This window comes from Nannobrachium achirus (assembly GCF_963921795.1).
Source record: "Nannobrachium achirus genome assembly, chromosome: 4".
In the NCBI taxonomy this organism is placed as follows: Eukaryota; Metazoa; Chordata; class Actinopteri; order Myctophiformes; family Myctophidae; genus Nannobrachium; species Nannobrachium achirus.
This window is the reverse complement of record NC_137813.1, coordinates 65439287-65456339: the sequence shown is the minus strand read 5'-3', so window position 1 is coordinate 65456339 and position 17053 is coordinate 65439287. Positions and strand designations below refer to the sequence as shown.

The following is a 17053-nucleotide window of genomic DNA, read 5'->3' as shown; positions in this document are numbered from 1 at the left end:
TTCAGTTTTCATGTAGGTGACAGGCGGGGGGGATTCCTCCAATCATGATCGATTGGAGGAAGGCCCCGCTCTATCCTGATTGGAGGAAACAGTTTTGGTGGAGCAACTGCAACTGCTTTTTTCTCCTCACAGGAGATAAGGCTGAAGTCCAAATATGGACTCTACAGTAACTAGTACTATCAGGACATAGACCCATTTTGTTATTAAATCACGTTTGCGCACTGCTGCCCGTTTCGTATTTATTTTCGGACCACTGGGTCCCTTGCTCTCTCTATCTCCTTGCCCTGACAACGCATTTCGCAACAAAAAAAACACAGCAGTGTGCAACCAGTTTTACCCTAACCTTTAAAAACCAAAATGTCTTGTCGACACACCCCAAACGTAATGTGTAATCATTTACAAGGATCCCCAGTTTTATATTCATCACTGACACACTGGCCTAAGTGGGGGAGGATTTTTCTTCAATTAGGCCTAAATGAAGTCCCCTCACATCTTGCAAATCCTTGCACATAATTCTACTCATTCAAACTCTGAACTCTGACTGGGGAGGGAGTCTGGCACATAGGTGGGTTATTTCTCTGAGTCTGATGAGCATTACATTCTGAATTATTATCTTTCATGATGATAAAGTAATATCATCATATTGCACAGACATTGATACATTTCAGATATGATCGGGGGACGTCACAAGGGGGGGAAAGTGGGACTGAGTTACCAGGGCCCAAGGTGGAGGGGCCTGGAATTATTTTATACTTTAGCTATTGAAAAATAGCAGATGTACAAGCGAACATTTGTAACTCAAATTTTGCTTCTGAGGGGGTCCAATGAAACATCATATTTTGAGATGGGGGTCCGTGGCCAAATACATATCATTTTGGGGGTCCTTCACATTAAACAGTTTGAGCACCACTGACATAGAAACATAGGTTTTTAAAAAAAAACCTTAGAAGGATTTGAAACATTCAAAGACAAATTTTCAAGATTTTTCAAAAATAGCAGATCTACAAGCTCACAGCGCGGCACTCGGTGCCGCGCTGTGAGCTTGTGGATCTGCTATTTTTCAATAGTTAAAGTACCCAGTACACCCCAGTACTATGGTCATGGCAGCCCACTGTGAGAAAGCCTGCATTTGGTGACAACTACTGACCAGCAGGATGTCTGCTACGATGGCCCAGTTCATGGACAGGAAGGTCTCCCCCAGGAAGATGAACACCTGAACGGACACAAAAAAAAGGACATGTCACACAGTGTTTTCATTGACAAGTCTTAGTATTAAAAACACACAGACACAAAAAAGAATTAGAAGTATTTTTAGTCAGATTTTTGTCATCTGAAAAGTTTACGTTTTAGTCGACTAAATATGAGATTTTAGTTGACTAATCTACACTTGATTTAGTCCAGTGGTTCTCAACCTTTTCAGGCCGCGACCCCCAAAATAATCATATTTTAACTGGGGGACCCCTCCCACCCTGACGAGCACTAAGAGTTGAGGCATTACATTTTGTATAACACGGTTTTAATGTGAAAATAGCAGATCTACATGCTCAATGTAGATCGGCTATTTTCACAATTTCTGCTTCTGGAGGTATTAAATAGTCCTTAAATGTCACTTTAGAAATCTACAAAATCCCGCTATACACTTACATTTTATGTTGGTTTATTTACTGTTGAGTGAGAAAACAATGTTGCACATTAAGTTAATCATCTGGGCACCCAAAAAATAATTTGGGGGTCCCGACCCACAGGTTGAGAACCACTGATTTAGTCAACCAAAGTTTATGTTGGCAGGCCTTGAAGGCGTTGTAAGATTTATACTTAGCTGTTCGGAAGCATGAAATGACTTGAACAGTGACCCTTGATTTAAGTTATATGCACTACCTCTTTCAGCCAGTAGGTGTCCTACCAGCCCACAGGATCTAAATATCTCAATACACTGCATAGTGCATTAATGTTCTGTTGTGAGCTTGTAGATCTGCTAGTTTCACTATTTTTCCACTATGTTTGAAAATATGTGAACATTTTTCAACATGGAAACGATTATGACGATCGTGACGATTACTTCAAAATAATGGCGATTAGGACGATCATGTAATAATTGTGACAGGCCTACTCACGTATGTGGCGATGGTGCTGGCCTGTGCGAACACGATGGCCAGGTAGAGGAAGGGGGCGGAGAGCAGCAGGCCGGCGGCGCACACCAGCGGGTCGGCACGGGGCGTGCGCACCCGCAGCCAGCGGCTCAGCTCCACGCCGCTCCACACGCCCAGCACGCCCGTCACGCACGTGATGATGCCGAAGTACAGGCTGAAACCACCACAAGAAAAATACGATTAGCGTTATTTCAACATCTTCTTTAAACCAGTGGTTCTCACCAGGGGGTCCTCAGAGTTACTACAGGGGGTCCTCCAAATCTTTGTGTGATAGAAACCTATTTTTCTCCTTTTTTATATTAACCATTTGAACCCTAGCGTCCATATTCTGAGAACTTTAGACAAAAATAACAGATCTACAAGCTCCACAACGCCTCGCAGCGCGAGTCGTTTGTAGCTTGTAGATCGGCTATTTTCGGTAAAGAGGTTTGGTGTAGAGGGGATAAAGAGCAGACTAAGTACAGAGTGAAAGTTCAAGTTTATCAAGTATTGACGGTTCAAGTAAATATCTGAAAACACAAATTGACATGAATCCAAAATAGAGTGAAGATTGTGCCATCAAACGATGAAACTATATGGAATCTATGAACAGGTTGTGGGGTCCCTGCTTCATCTCTCTCTCTCAACTAAGGGTTCCTAGGCCTGAAAACGTTGAAGACCCCTGCTTTAAACCATTAAGACCGCATTATTGCATTAACCATTGTTTTATGCTTTAACTGTTAAAAAATAGCAGATATACAAGCAAGCTTGTAGATTTGTGAAAGATCGATAAAATGTGTGCAAGTCTTCGAATATATTGACCTGATTCTATAAATGTCTTCTAAATCCTGCTTCTAAATCAGTGGTTCTTAAAAATGTCGAGGACCCCCCAAGTTACATGTATTTGGCCGTTCGAGAGGGCCCCCCCATCTCGAAATATGCTGTTCCAGGGACCCCCAGAAGAAGATGTTTGAGTTACAAAAGTTTGTTTGAAAAATATGTATTCATGGGTTGCATTTGTAGTCCTAAATGGCCATGTTGAGGACCAACACAGGTTTTTCAATGTGTCTGATTGGCATAGAAATAATGTTCTACGCTAATCAGAACACCTGTGTTGGTCCTCAACATGGCTGGTGTAGGACTACAAATGCAACCCATGGATTCAAAGATCTGCTTCGATTTTCATTTGTTTTTCAAAAATAGCAGATGGTGCTGTGAGCTTGTATATCTGCCAATTTTTCAATAGCTAAAGTATCAAATAATTCCAGGTTCATGTTTTTTATTCTAGTGTGAGTGTTAAAATGTTTTCATTTATTTTAGCGATTTAGATTGCAGTGGGTGGGGGCAAGTGTTAGACACAATAAGCCAGCGATTTCTTTGTTACCATTTGCAGTAACAGTATCTGCCCATGAAAGGTTGCAGTGCATCTTGGGAATGGGCATATTGCGTCTAAAAAAATCATATTTAGCCACTTGTATGCATGCCCCCACCCCGTGAAATCAAAATCATTAAAATCGCTAAAACAATAGGAAGCAGTAAATGAAAACATTTTAACAATCACCTTTTCTCTATTTACAAAAAACAAGTTGTCGCTTAATGGGTCAAAGCAGACCATGTTTGCATGTTTGGTATTGTGACACTTGTCGTGTGGTGACTGGCTGGCGTTGTCTCTCTTACCTGTCAGAGTTGTCGCAGGGTGACTGGACGCAGGGGGCCTTCTCCCCGGTGAAGACCGCTGCCCTGAAGAGGAAGGCTGGGGCCCACAGGGCCAGAGAGCCTGTCACGAAGGCCACCGCCGTGAAGCCGAACGTGGACAGCACGAAGCTGGGGCTGCGAAAACACACGCACACACGGACAGAATGACATCAGCAGCATGATCTATTCTATGATCCATTTCCCATACAGTGGGTCGGGGGTAACATTAGAAAAATAGCAGATCTACAAGCTCACTGCGAGCTTGTAGGTCTGCTATTTTTGAAAAATCGTGAAAATGTGTGCAAGTCTTATGAATATCTTTGACCCGATCTTTGACCCGACTTCTAAATCCTTCCTCTAAATCAGTGGTTCTCAAACTTTTTCATGTAAAGGACCCCCAAAATTACAGGTATTTAGCCACGGACCCCCATCTCAAAATATGTTGTTCCAGGGACCCCCCAGAAGCAAATATTTGATTTACAAATGTTCGCTTTTAAATAGATATATTCAAAGACTTGCAAAGAAAAATCATGATTTTTCAAAAATAGCAGATCTACAAGCTCGCAGCGCGGCACTCGGTGCCGCGCTGTGAGCTTGTATATCTGCTATTTTTCAATGGTTAAAGCAGTCAATAATCCTAGGCCTAAATGATCACGAAGCTGGGGCTGCGAAAACACACACGCACACACGGACAGAATGACATCAGCAGCATGATCTATTCCAGGGCTTTTCAAAGTGGGTGACGGGGCACCTTGGGGTGCCGTGACGGCAGTCCGGGGGTGTCCTGCGAGATCAGTTGATAATATTTGGAATTTATTTGGACACTTGAAAAAATATTTCGTATCATTTTAAACTTGAAGTACAAAGTTATTTTCAGTCAGTTCTAACCAAAATGGCTATTATCTCAACGATTTCCTTGCAACACAATCACTAGAATATCGTCACTGTTGGGCAGAAACCTCGTATCTCCAAGTTTCAAGTGCGTGCGTCTTTTGGTAAAGCAAAGCCCTGTTCATCATACAAGACTGTCGCACAGAACTAGTGAAAACAGCCGATCTACAAGCACACAACGCCTCGCGATGCGAGGCGTTGTGTGCTTGTAGATCTGCTGTTTTCACTACTTTAGTTTCACTACTTTAGTATTTTATAGATGATAAATACATAACGAACGGTTTTGGACATACAAGGTTTCCACCCGACAACGACGATATGCTATAAATATATAATGTGCTGGGAGTGAAAATGATAATGTAGGGGTGCCTCGGAAAAAATGTATGGGGTGCCCTGAGACAAAAAAGTTTGGGAACTCCTGATCTATTCTATGATCCATTTCCCATACAGTGGGTCGGGGGTAACCTGGTGTTGCTCATACTATTTCCTCACTACGTATCGGATATTAGTCTGGACTCGCGAGCAGAATGTACATTTCCAAGGGGTGGGTTAAAAAAAATGGCTCTGGACACGATTGGTTAGCCCAGACCAATGCTGGGCCCTGATTGGTTCCCCCATATTTTGGGGGAGAGGAAATGGATTCACAATTGAGAGGGGCCAGGCCCATATTCACCAAGGGCAAGTTTTCTTTTGCCCAGGCGGATTGGTCTGGTTCCAGGCTAGGTCGGGGGGCCCATGTGGGGGTCACAGTAGGGTTGCAACGGTATGAGATTTTTAACACCGAAAATATGTCAATGTGTCAACACCGCGGTTATCGGTAACACCGTTTCAACCACCATTGCGTGTCTTGTCGTCTTGTGAGCACTCAGTAGCAGCCAATGCTACCTCAAGCTACAACAACAACCATCCGACCATATCAAAAATTCAGCCTTGTAAAAAAGCAACAACACTGTAAGTGTTACAACAGCCCCGCGTTTTCTTGTTTGGCTCATCGTTGTTTTTCTGCCTACTGCGCGCTGTGACATTATAAAGCCACAACTAGTCTCCTGGAACGCGCCCTGCGAGTGGGGACGAGACATCATGCAGTCTGGTGGGCTGTGCCTCGCCCCGTGGACGATCCGTTGATTCTGGATCTGTTCTCGACACTTCCACACAAGGAACGGCTCCCGGCCTCCCGCGATTGAGAACCGAATCCCATCGTTCATTTAAAGGAGCTGTTCAAAAGAGCGGAATCGTTGGCGAACGTCACATCTCTACAGCGCTCCTCGGGGCAGAGAAGAGCAGCGGCTGAGTTTTCTTTTTATTTAACGGTGCAAGTAAAGTACCACTGCAACCCTAATAGATGATGAATACATAACGAACGGACATACAAGGTTTCCACCCGACAACGACGATATGCAATAAATATAAGGTGCCTAGGATTAAAACATTTTTTATGGGGTGCAGTAAATATCGGGGTCGGGGGGCCCATGTGGGGGTCACAGACCAATTGTTATGGGTCAAGTCTCGATTTTCTCTTCCTATGTTAAAAATAAATAAATAGATTTCAAAAGATTAAAACATGAAAATAAATTAAAATTAAATAAATAACAAATAATAACAATATTAAAAAAAAACATAAATAAATATATAATAGTAGATGTGCCGCATTGTGGGGGGGCCCTAAAAAATGATCGGCTACTTTCATCGCGAATCACAGAATAGTAAATACATACATAAATAAAACACGTCGCTTTGCACAGCATTTCGAGCTTGTAGATCTGCTACTTTTGTGTGATGGGCGTGATGTGCAGGGCATTCATTTAGGAAAACACACAAAAGTTCATGGGTTTCTACCCGACAGTGATACGATCTCGTCACTGTCGAGCAGAAACCTCGTATCTCCAAGTTTCAAATTTGTTCGTTCTGTCGCAAAGTAAAGCCCTGCTTCATCACACAAGGCCGTCGCACAAAAGTAGTGAAAACAGCAGATCTACAAGCACACAACGCCTCGCGGTGCGAGGCGTTGTGTGCTTGTAGATCGGCTGTTTTCACTAGTTTAAAAATTTTAAATGATAAAAGCAAAACGAACGGTTTTGGACATACAAGGTTTCCACCCGACAACAACGATATGCTCGGTTTTACTTGGTGCTCATTGGACACACACACACACGCACACGCACACACACACACGCACACACACACACACACACACACACACACACACACACACACACACACAGTCTGTAATGAGTTTAAAATAGACCTAAACATCTGTTCCCAGGAAGGCCAAATTAGCGACCTAATTAAAAGGACAACGTTGCAGATTTTTGTATTCCATCCTTGTATTGCCAACGGTTCCTAAGCACTCACAACAACGCGTTGCATTACGAGGCACTGTGAGCTTGTAGTCCAGATAGTTTCACTCTGAATATACAGGTGTTCCTTGAGAGATGGTTGACTTAAAGGGGAGTTTCGGTCAAAAACGACTTTCCTACCTTTGAAATGATGATCCAGGAAGGCTCTGGGCTGATCCAGGTGTTGTTTTACCCAAAGCAGCATTTTGTTCATTTTTCGATTTTCTCCCCTGCACCCCACGGCTCCAAAACGGCACCTTTTGGGTCAACCCGTAATCCGGTTATTATTCTCGCTCAAAATTCACTTTTCTCGCTCGGTCTCAGTCCCTCATACTGTAGTTAGCATATCCGAGCTACATCAGCTCCTGGTCGCCGCCATGTTTGTTTACAACAAGCTCAACTCTGAACTCCCAGCCCAGGAGAGAACACTGGGAAATCCCGTTTTGTATCGCATGACTCCCCGACGCGCGACGAACAATAAAACACAAAAATGCTCTTAGCCAAAGAAAAAAGATGTAACTATGTCGACAAAGTCTGCAGAGTGATGTATGGTGTAGCCTCTTGTCTGCCTCAACAGGTAACAGGCTGTGGGGGGAGGGAGGTGGAGCTGTGAGAGCAGCAGCAGCAGCAGCAGCAGCAGCTCATGAACGCGCGTTTCCCAACGGGAACGGGATTTCCCAGTGTTCTCTCCTGGGCTGGGAGTTCAGAGTTGAGCTTGTTGTAAACAAACATGGCGGCGACCAGGAGCTGATGTAGCTCGGATATGCTAACTACAGTATGAGGGACTGAGACCGAGCGAGAAAAGTTAATTTTGAGCGAGAATAATAACCGGATTACGGGTTGACCCAAAAGGTGCCGTTTTGGAGCCGTGGGGTGCAGGGGACAAAATCGAAAAATGAACAAAATGCTGCTTTGGGTAAAACAACACCTGGATCAGCCCAGAGCCTTCCTGGATCATCATTTCAAAGGTAGGAAAGTCGTTTTTGACCGAAACTCCCCTTTAACAATTGGTGTGCCTTGGGCAATGGGCACAAAACCTTATAATCAGACATCATCAGACTTATACAGCGCTTCCGAGTTTGTAGATCTGCTATTTTCTGAAATTTTGTACTTTTACTTTTGGTGCTTTAAGTACATTATGGTGCCAATACTTTTCTACTTTTACTCAATTTTTATTGTTGTTTCTATGTTGCAGTATTGACACTTTTACTGAAGCAAACCATTTGAATAGAGGTTATGCGCGTGACATCATCATCATACCCGGAAGTTCTTCGGGTACGCCTACTGAGTGGCAAAACGCTACTTTCTGGCCTTGACAGCCCATACATCCAAACAGAAAAGTCCTACCTGATTGCATTAAACAACGTTAAACTCACTTTGCCACTCGATTTGCCATTCACTTTGATTTTGTAACCCATTTTCATGTAATCCTGGGCTCTGCTCTCCCTCTGCCGCGCCTGGGGAGACAACGGACTGACCTCATGCTTCCTTCAATGCATGAGTAGTCCAAGTTGTTTCTTTTCACCTGACAGTGGGGATTTCCCTGGTTTGGACGTAGCGCGTGGAAGGAACACGTTATTCCAACCAGTTCCTTTCCCCTCCATCAGGCGCCCCGGCTGGCCAGGGGGAGGCATTATAGAGACCAGGATTACTGCATGTTTTTGTGAGGGCATCTACCCTAGGAGACACGGGGAGAACATGCAAACTCCACACAGAACGGCCCTATCACCAACCCCACCTAGGGTGTGGGCACTGATGACGCGGAGGAGGAACACGCCCACAGCGCCTACAGCGTCTCCCGGCAGGAATCGAACCCAGGACCTTCTAGCTGTGAGGCGACAGCGCTACCAACTGCGTAGCTCTGGTCCATCGCGTCACCTCCAGTGACGCTCTGACAGACCCGTCGGAAATGAATAGACCGCGTTTTCTCAGCCCCTACCAGCGCTCAACTTCAGTCAAAATAAACAAAACTACTTCACTACTCACCAAACCAAAGGTAGTTTTGCGTTGTTGAAAGTGTATTCACCACGGTGGTTAGCCCCTCAGCACCCCACCCAATCTGCAAAATACACTATTTTTGGCATGAAATAAAGTGCATCCGACTCGATCGCAGCTTATTTCCGGGTTGTGAACCATTGTATCTGCGGTGGCCGCTGGGTGGCTCGAGGTGGGTGCGTTTTATTTCATGACAAAAATAATGTATTTTACAGAGTAGGTGGGGTGCTGAGGGGCTCACCACCGCGGAGAATAGACTTTCAACAGCGCAAAACTACCTTTGGTTTGGTGAGTAGTGAAGTAGTTTGGTTTATTTTCATTGAAGTCGAGTGCTGGTAGGGGCTGAGAAAACGCGGTCTATTCATTTGCCGACGGGTCTGTCAAGGCGTCACTGGAGGTGACGCGATGGACCAGAGCTACCAACTGTGCCACCGTGCCCCCTGCCCAGGGGCGTCACAAGGGGTAGGAAAGTGGGACTGAGTTACTAGGGCCCAAGGTGGAGGGGCCCTACTAACTTTAGCTATTGAAAAATAGCAGATATACAAGCTCACAGCGCGGCACTCTTGTAGATCTGCTATTTTTCAGGGGGGGGGGGGGGGGGGGGGGGTCCCCTGGAACTAAATATTTTGAGATGGGGGTCCGAGGCCAAATTCATATCATTTTGGGGATTTTTCACATGAAAAAGTTTGAGCATCACTGACATGGAAACATGGGTTTCTTGCACACATTTTCACAATTTTTCAAAAAAAAAATAGCAGATCTACAAGCTTGCAGCGCGGCACTCGGTGCCGCGCTGTGAGCTTGTATATCTGCTATTTTTTAATAGTTAACATTCATGGGGGGCCCGCAGTGAATCCTTGTACCCAGGGCCCAGAATTTGGTGTGACGCCCCTGCCCCCTGCCATTCACTTCATGCATGCGCATGCCCTCTATACTTGTTCCACCAGTGAACCTACTTCCTGACGAGGGCCTTGATGTCGGCCGTCCAGCTGGTCCCGTGCAGCTGGTGCTCGGGTCGGGCCTCTATGGCGCCTCTCTTCGGCTCCTTGACCACCAGCATCAGCAGGACCACCGCCACCAGACCCAGGGCAGGAGTCACCTGAGGAAAGCACACACAGCACATGTCAGGACACTAGGGCAGGGGTCTCCAACGTTTTCAGGCCAAGGACCCCTTAGTTGAGAGAGAGAGAGAGAGAGAGAGATGAAGCAGGGACCCCCACAACTAGGGCTGTCACGATTAGGATTTTCTCCAGACGATTGTCATACAAATAATCGCCGATTGACGAATATATCGTCTTTTTTCCCCCCTTCATTTTATGCCACTATGATAATAGGCTTTGAGCTCATACTCATACTGTACATTAATGAAGAGCAATTTAATTGCTTTTTAAACATCAGTTCAGTGGTGTAAAGTAACTATTAAGTACATTTACTTGCTAACTTTAGCCCTATTTTATACCGTAGCTATTTGAAAATAAATAGCCGATCTACAAGCTCACAACGCGTCGCGGTGCGTTCTGAAAATAGCCGATCTACAAGCTCGCGGTGCGTTGTGAAAATAGCCGATCTACAAGCTCACAACGCGTCGCGGTGGGTTGTGAAAATAGCCGATCTACAAGCTCACAACACGTCGCGCTGCGTTGTGAAAATAGCAGACAACTGCAAAAATAGCCGACAGCTGAAAATAGCGACAGTAGCCTATTAGGCCTAATGTTTATCACGACCACGATCCAACATCTATAGTTAGTCGCCGTCTGTGTGTAATCATCATCATCCTCTCTCTCCACAGCAGAGCAGCAGTGCTAAGCTAAGCTGCAGTAAAGGCACTGATTCCAGTCCTCTGTGTTGAAACGAAAGTGAACGCCTTTTTCTGTATCGTATCAAAAGGAATATATAGTCCCGGGATGTGTATGGTACATGTGTCTGTTCCGACCGTCTGGAAAAAACAAACTGTTTAACCCATTTAGGCCTACGATTATTGACTGCTTTAACTACTGAAAAATAGCAGATATACAAGCTCACAGCGCGGCACCGAGTGCCGCGCTGCGAGCTTGTAGATCTGCTATTTTTGAAAAATCATGATTTTTCTTTGCAAGTCTTTGAATATATCTATTTAAAAAACATTTGTAAATCAAATATTTGCTTCTGGGGGGTCCCTGGAACGCGACTCGGGCGCGTTCCAGGTATTTGAGAGTTAAGCATTTTTAGTTAGCCAGCCAGCCTGCCTGTGCTGTGTGACAGTGCGTGCCGCGCTGCTGTTGTGTTGACTGACTGTGACTGAGGAGGACCAGCATTGAGCGTTCACGGGTCCCCGTGGCAACAAGGGGGAGGCGCGTTCAAGAATGCAAGTGTTGACGTGAAGTTTAACTTGTTTAAGAATGGTTTTATTGTCAAAACTCACTACTTTTTAAATTAAATTAGATAATTGACGATAATCGCGAATATGAAAAATATTCGCGAATATGAAAAATAATCGCGAATAGACGATTATGTATTAATCGTGACTGCCCTACCCACAACCCATAGATACCATATCATTTAATCGTTTGACTGCACGATCATCAGTGTATTTTGGGTTCATCTAAATTTGTTTCCAGATTTGTAACCACTTGAATTGTGTGGTGGAATTCAGATCAATCAATAATCATGAGAAAATGAGGAGACAAGACAATTATTATTAGGTGGTGGTGTGGCAGGTTTATGTAACATGATATCATGGACAGAAGTACAGTTTAACACTCTGGGCAGTGGTAAGGTAGTTCTGCCAAGAAGAATGGTCAGACACTAGAGTTATACTGTGTGGCTTCAAGGCCTCTGGGACGAGCTGTACCATAACAAGATAGGCTTTACCAAAACAACAGTTACTGAGGCCTACTGAAGGCCTCTCTACTCCTAACTATCAGGTTTAATATAATCAATGAACACATGATCTACTCTATAACGTCACACATAATCAATCATGATAATCTCTAATCTACTGCAATCGTCAAGACCTTTCACTCTGTACTTAGTCTGCTCTTTTTCCCCTCTACACCAAACCTCTTTGCCAAAATAGCCGATCTACAAGCTCACAACGCCTCGCAGCACGAGGCGTTGTGAGCGTGTTTTTTTAGACTCGGCTACCAAGTGTAAAATCAGCCATTACGATGCCTCCGACTAAAATCTAGTTGACTGAAATTAGACTAAAACTAAAACAGTGCAGATGACTAAAATATGACTAAAACTAAAGGACTTTTATGCGAAAGACTGACCGAAACGAAATCAAATGTTGCTGTCAAAATCGCAACTGCAACGGACCACAATGGATATAAGTAGTATGCAGTTTGTTAACAGTTTTGAAGATAGCAGGCTTGTCAACAACGTGTTTAACTGGTTTGATTTTCACCCTTTTCCTGCTGGTAAATAAAGATCAGGAAGCAAAAGCAAGCATCAGCCACATACTGTACTGGGCGATTACGATGAGTCAACGTCATAACTTCATTATTGCGCATTCCATTTAAACCTGTGACTGATACTAGGTACTGTATCAGTGAGTAATCAATAGAAAAGGTCATTTTGGGGGTAACCTACTCCTTTAACCTGTAAGAGGGCCTCTCCTTACTATACTAGGCCCTCTCTTTCTCACGTCTAGTCCTTTCCCCCTCCGTTTATTAGTAGGAATGTTTCAGAGAAGTGAATGAACCTACCCTCAAAGCCCAGTGCCAGTCCTTGAAGAGGGTGTCCACCTTCGACCCCACGATGTAACCGAGACCGCTGGGGGAAGAAATACTTATTTATGTTATCCTGCAAAGTGATGTAAACCTCTCCAGATGGTGACATGACATCCACCAGCGGTACAGTGTGGTGAAATTCAGATTAATCAATAATCAATGAAAAACAGAGGAGACAAGACAATCATATTATAGGTGGTGGTGTGGTCAGGTTTATGTAACATGATATCATGGACAGAGGTACAATTATCACTCTGGGCAGTGGTAAAGTAGTTCTGCCCAGAAGAATGGTCAGACACTAGAGCAGGGTCCCTCAATTAGTTTTCCCGAAGGTCCGAATTATGTCTAGGGTACCGAGCCGAGGGCCACGACATTGCAGGGGGCGACGGTGGCGTTCCCACTACTCCAGTTCAGACATCTTCGTTATCGGGTGAAAATCTTGTATGTCCAAAACCGTTCGTTTTGCATTTATCATTTTAAAAATGATTTAAACTAGTGAAAACAGCCGATCTACAAGCACACAACGCCTCGCACCGCGAGGCGTTGTGTGCTTGTAGATCTGCTGTTTTCACTACTTTTGTGCGACGGCCTTGTATGATTTGCAAAAGAACGTACACATTTGGATACGAGATTTCCCCGACAACGACGGTATACTAGTGTTTTGCTGCTCTTATACCACCATTATTACTGGGGTTGGTGTGGGCCAGACAGTAGCCGCCCGGGGGCCGCAAATGGCCCGCGGGCCGCCTATTGGGGAACCCTGCACTAGAGTTATACTGTGTGGCTTCAAGGCCTCTGGGACGAGCTGTACCATAACAAGATAGGCTTTACCAAAACAATAGTTACTGAGGCCTACTGAAGGCCTCTCTACTCCTAACTATCAAGTATTAGTATCATCATAAAGACCTAGATATTAATATAATCAATGAACACATGATCTACTCTAGAACGTCACACACAATCAATCATGATAACCTCTAATCTACGACAACAGCCAGATGCTATTTAAATGTGTCCACACACACACACTGTATTGACGAATAGCTTTAGTAGACTAACCGATTAGTGTGGTCAGGCTGATGCTAAAGTACATTATACACACATCCGTATCACTCACTCACACACACACACACACACACACACACACACACACACACACACACACACACACACACACACACACACACACACACACACACACACACACACACACACACACACACTCTCGTGCCGTGACAATTTGTTGTGTCTATAGCGCCTGGTTTATCCTTGAATAGCCATCTTGTCATGAATTGACTATAGCTGATCTACAAGCTGTGAGCTCGTAGAAGAGCTATTTTTAGCGCACGACACCCAAACAACTAGGGGCATGTTTCACAAAGGCAGAATTAAGCAAGCCAGGATTTAAGCCAAATCGTGACTTGACAAAGCCTCCTTCGTAAAGCCTGGTTTATTCCGTTCCACTAAGGCCAAGCCAGGCTGAGAAGGAGCGACTTTGTCGAGCCAGGATTGTAAAGCCTGGCTGAATGCTGCCGTTCTGGCTTAACATATCCAGGTTAACTGTTTAGGCCAGGGGTCTTCAACGTTTTCAGGCCAAGGACCCCTTAGTTGAGAGAGAGATGAAGCAGGGACCCCCAAACCGTTTCATAGATTCCATATAGTTTCATCGTTTGACAGCACAATCATCAGTGTATCTTGGATTCATGTCAATTTGTGTTTTCAGACATTTAACCACTTGAGCCGTCATTACCTAATAAACTTGACCTTTCACTCTGTACTTAGTCTGCTCTTTTTCCTCTGTACACCAAAGCTCTTTGCCAAAAATAGCCGATCTACAAGTTCACAAGCTATTTTTGGCTACAGTTCTCAGAATATGGACGCTAGGGTTCAAGTTGTTAATATAAGGATTGGAAGATTTGGAGGACCCCCTGTAGTAACTCCGAGGACCCCCTAGGGGTCCCGGACCCCCTGTTGAAGACCCCTGGTTTAGGCTAATCTGCCGAGATAAATCAGCTTTCATGAAACCGATTGAGCTCTGATCCCGGGCTAACTTAAGCCAGGACATCTGATAAATTCAGGCTTCATCCCTAATCTAGGTTTGGTGAAACAGGCCCCTAGTATCACTATCAATCAGGCTTTTTACTGTGTAAAAAAACAACTATCTGCATTGGCAGAGACACAGAGGGTTATCTGTGAGTTAGCGCTCTCTCACCTGCCCACTGGGATGGCGAAGTAGAAGACGGACAGCATGCGCGTCCTCTTCTCCCGCACGTAGAGGTCTGCGATGATGGTGGGGGCGATGGTGGAGTAGCTGGCCTCGCCCACCCCCACCAGACCTCGCGTCAACAGCAGCACCCAGAAATGCTGAGAAAACACACACACACACGATTTATTTATGGTCAACATGAGAGGATTACACATGTACAGAGAAGGGATGTTAATAAACGCATTATTTGCTAATCAACGCGTCAAGGCCGAAAATCGACACGTCGATCAACTTTAACTTTTTTTCCCGCTAAGCAGCAGCTGAGAGGAGAGCACAACAGTGCATTGCTTTAAGCAACACAACTTATGCTGCTGCACCCATCAGAACTTGCATCAAAGCCCTAATAATAATTATAATAAATAATTGCTCTTTCTTGCGTTAGCATGGAGTCTGTTCTTTAGAGACTAGAAGCGGAGTGACAAAGTCCATGGAAAGTAGTGGGAGCGCTCTGGCTGGCACTCCAGGCTAGTGTATCAAATGTGGAGCTTTGGTCTGCCTCGCTCTCCCCCCACGACCGTGTCCACGGGTGTGTCGCATTAACGACGAGGTCTGCCTCGCTCTCCCTCCCCGACCATGTCCACGGGTGTGTCGCATTAACGACGACTCGACGAGTAGTGTATTTTGTGTTGTTTTATTGTCAATCTTGACAAAATCACTGCACACGAGGCGACACTGCCATTAACAAGCGAGCTTTCTTGTCAAGCATGCATGCACACAGGCATGTAAACAAAACACATCCAGTCAGCGCGCACTGCTATGACGCGTGCACGCGAACAGACCAGCAGTGTTTCTCAACCAGTAGTCCGCGGACCTGACTAGCGCCGCATGCATGCGATTCTGCGATGCATGCATGCACAACACAGACATTCACTCGTCCCCGACACAGACACACACACACCGGTCCTCTCACATTTGGAAAACATTAACACTTATAACATTTTTGAACAAGCGATTAAAACATTTTTTTGGGGAAAAACTTTAGAAAAAACATCCCTAGTACAGATACACAAATATTGCTGCAAACCACGAGCGATCCCAAGATTCCAGAAGAATACTGTACAACCTGAAATGACATCATCTAAAAAAAGAATCCAGCCCGGCTCTAACTTTAAATTCAGTTTATCTCTGATTTCTTTTCCCAGATTGCATTTTTGCTTGAACAAGTTATATACAACTGCTCATGACTTTAGAGCAGAAGATGGCGGTTACGATGTTATTTCTACGGTGGAAGGAAGAGAGACGAGTCAGTCCAACGCCACATCTTCGTATCTCGAAAGACAAGGTAAAATCGGTCAAAACACTGGCAGAGTAGCGCTTAATAATAGCCAGCAATGAATGTGTTACTAACATATTCGACTACAACATCTCAGAATTTTGCAAGCCGTTTAGCTGCTTTTTTGGGGGTGACTGTTTGAGCACTATGGCTGACCAACAGAACATTACAAATGTTAAATATTGACTATTACACAGCACAACATAGAGTGAGGTTATGGGTTAGGAGGCTTCGTTATAAGCACTGCCCGTAGTGATAACGCCGAGATAACTCAAAATGGAACCAAATGGACCCCGAAAGGGGTGGTCCCCAAATTATTTTGGGCGGGCCCCAGATAATTAACTTAAAGTGCAACATTGTTGTCTCACTCAACAGTAAACAAACCACCATAAAGTTTAAGCGTGTGCACATTTCCAAAGTGACAATTTAAGGACTTTTTAATACATCTAAAATGACAAATTAAACATTGGCCAAATTGTCAAATATTATATATTAAATATAAATTGTGAATATAGCAGATCTACATGCTCACAACGCCTCGTGTTGCAAGGCGCTGTGAGCATGTTGAACCGTGTTGTACAAAATATGATGGGGGTCCCCAGTTAAAATATGATGGGGTCACAGCCTGAAAATGTTGAGAACCACTGGCCTATAGTAATGGTAAACAACGCATAATGATTTTTGGATTGCAGAGGGGCAGTAAGCAATCTAATTGCACAGCCATGATTCCAATAACCAGGATAAAGCATTGACCTCGA

At 44.5% G+C, this 17053-nt stretch overlaps 1 protein-coding gene across 2 annotated transcripts in view; it reads right to left on the bottom strand.

Annotated features, from left to right (window-relative positions):
- The window catches only part of spns1 (SPNS lysolipid transporter 1, lysophospholipid), a 40471-nt gene that overhangs the window by 11388 nt on the left and 12030 nt on the right, over positions 1-17053 (bottom strand). For both annotated transcript variants that reach the window (XM_080723841.1, XM_080723842.1), the window contains exons 5-10: positions 14969-15120; positions 12733-12799; positions 10003-10145; positions 3807-3959; positions 2115-2304; positions 1148-1213 (exon numbers count right to left, since the gene is read on the bottom strand). In XM_080723841.1, the coding sequence (XP_080579967.1) occupies positions 1148-1213; positions 2115-2304; positions 3807-3959; positions 10003-10145; positions 12733-12799; positions 14969-15120 (771 nt within the window). The remainder of the gene's footprint in view (positions 1-1147; positions 1214-2114; positions 2305-3806; positions 3960-10002; positions 10146-12732; positions 12800-14968; positions 15121-17053) is intronic.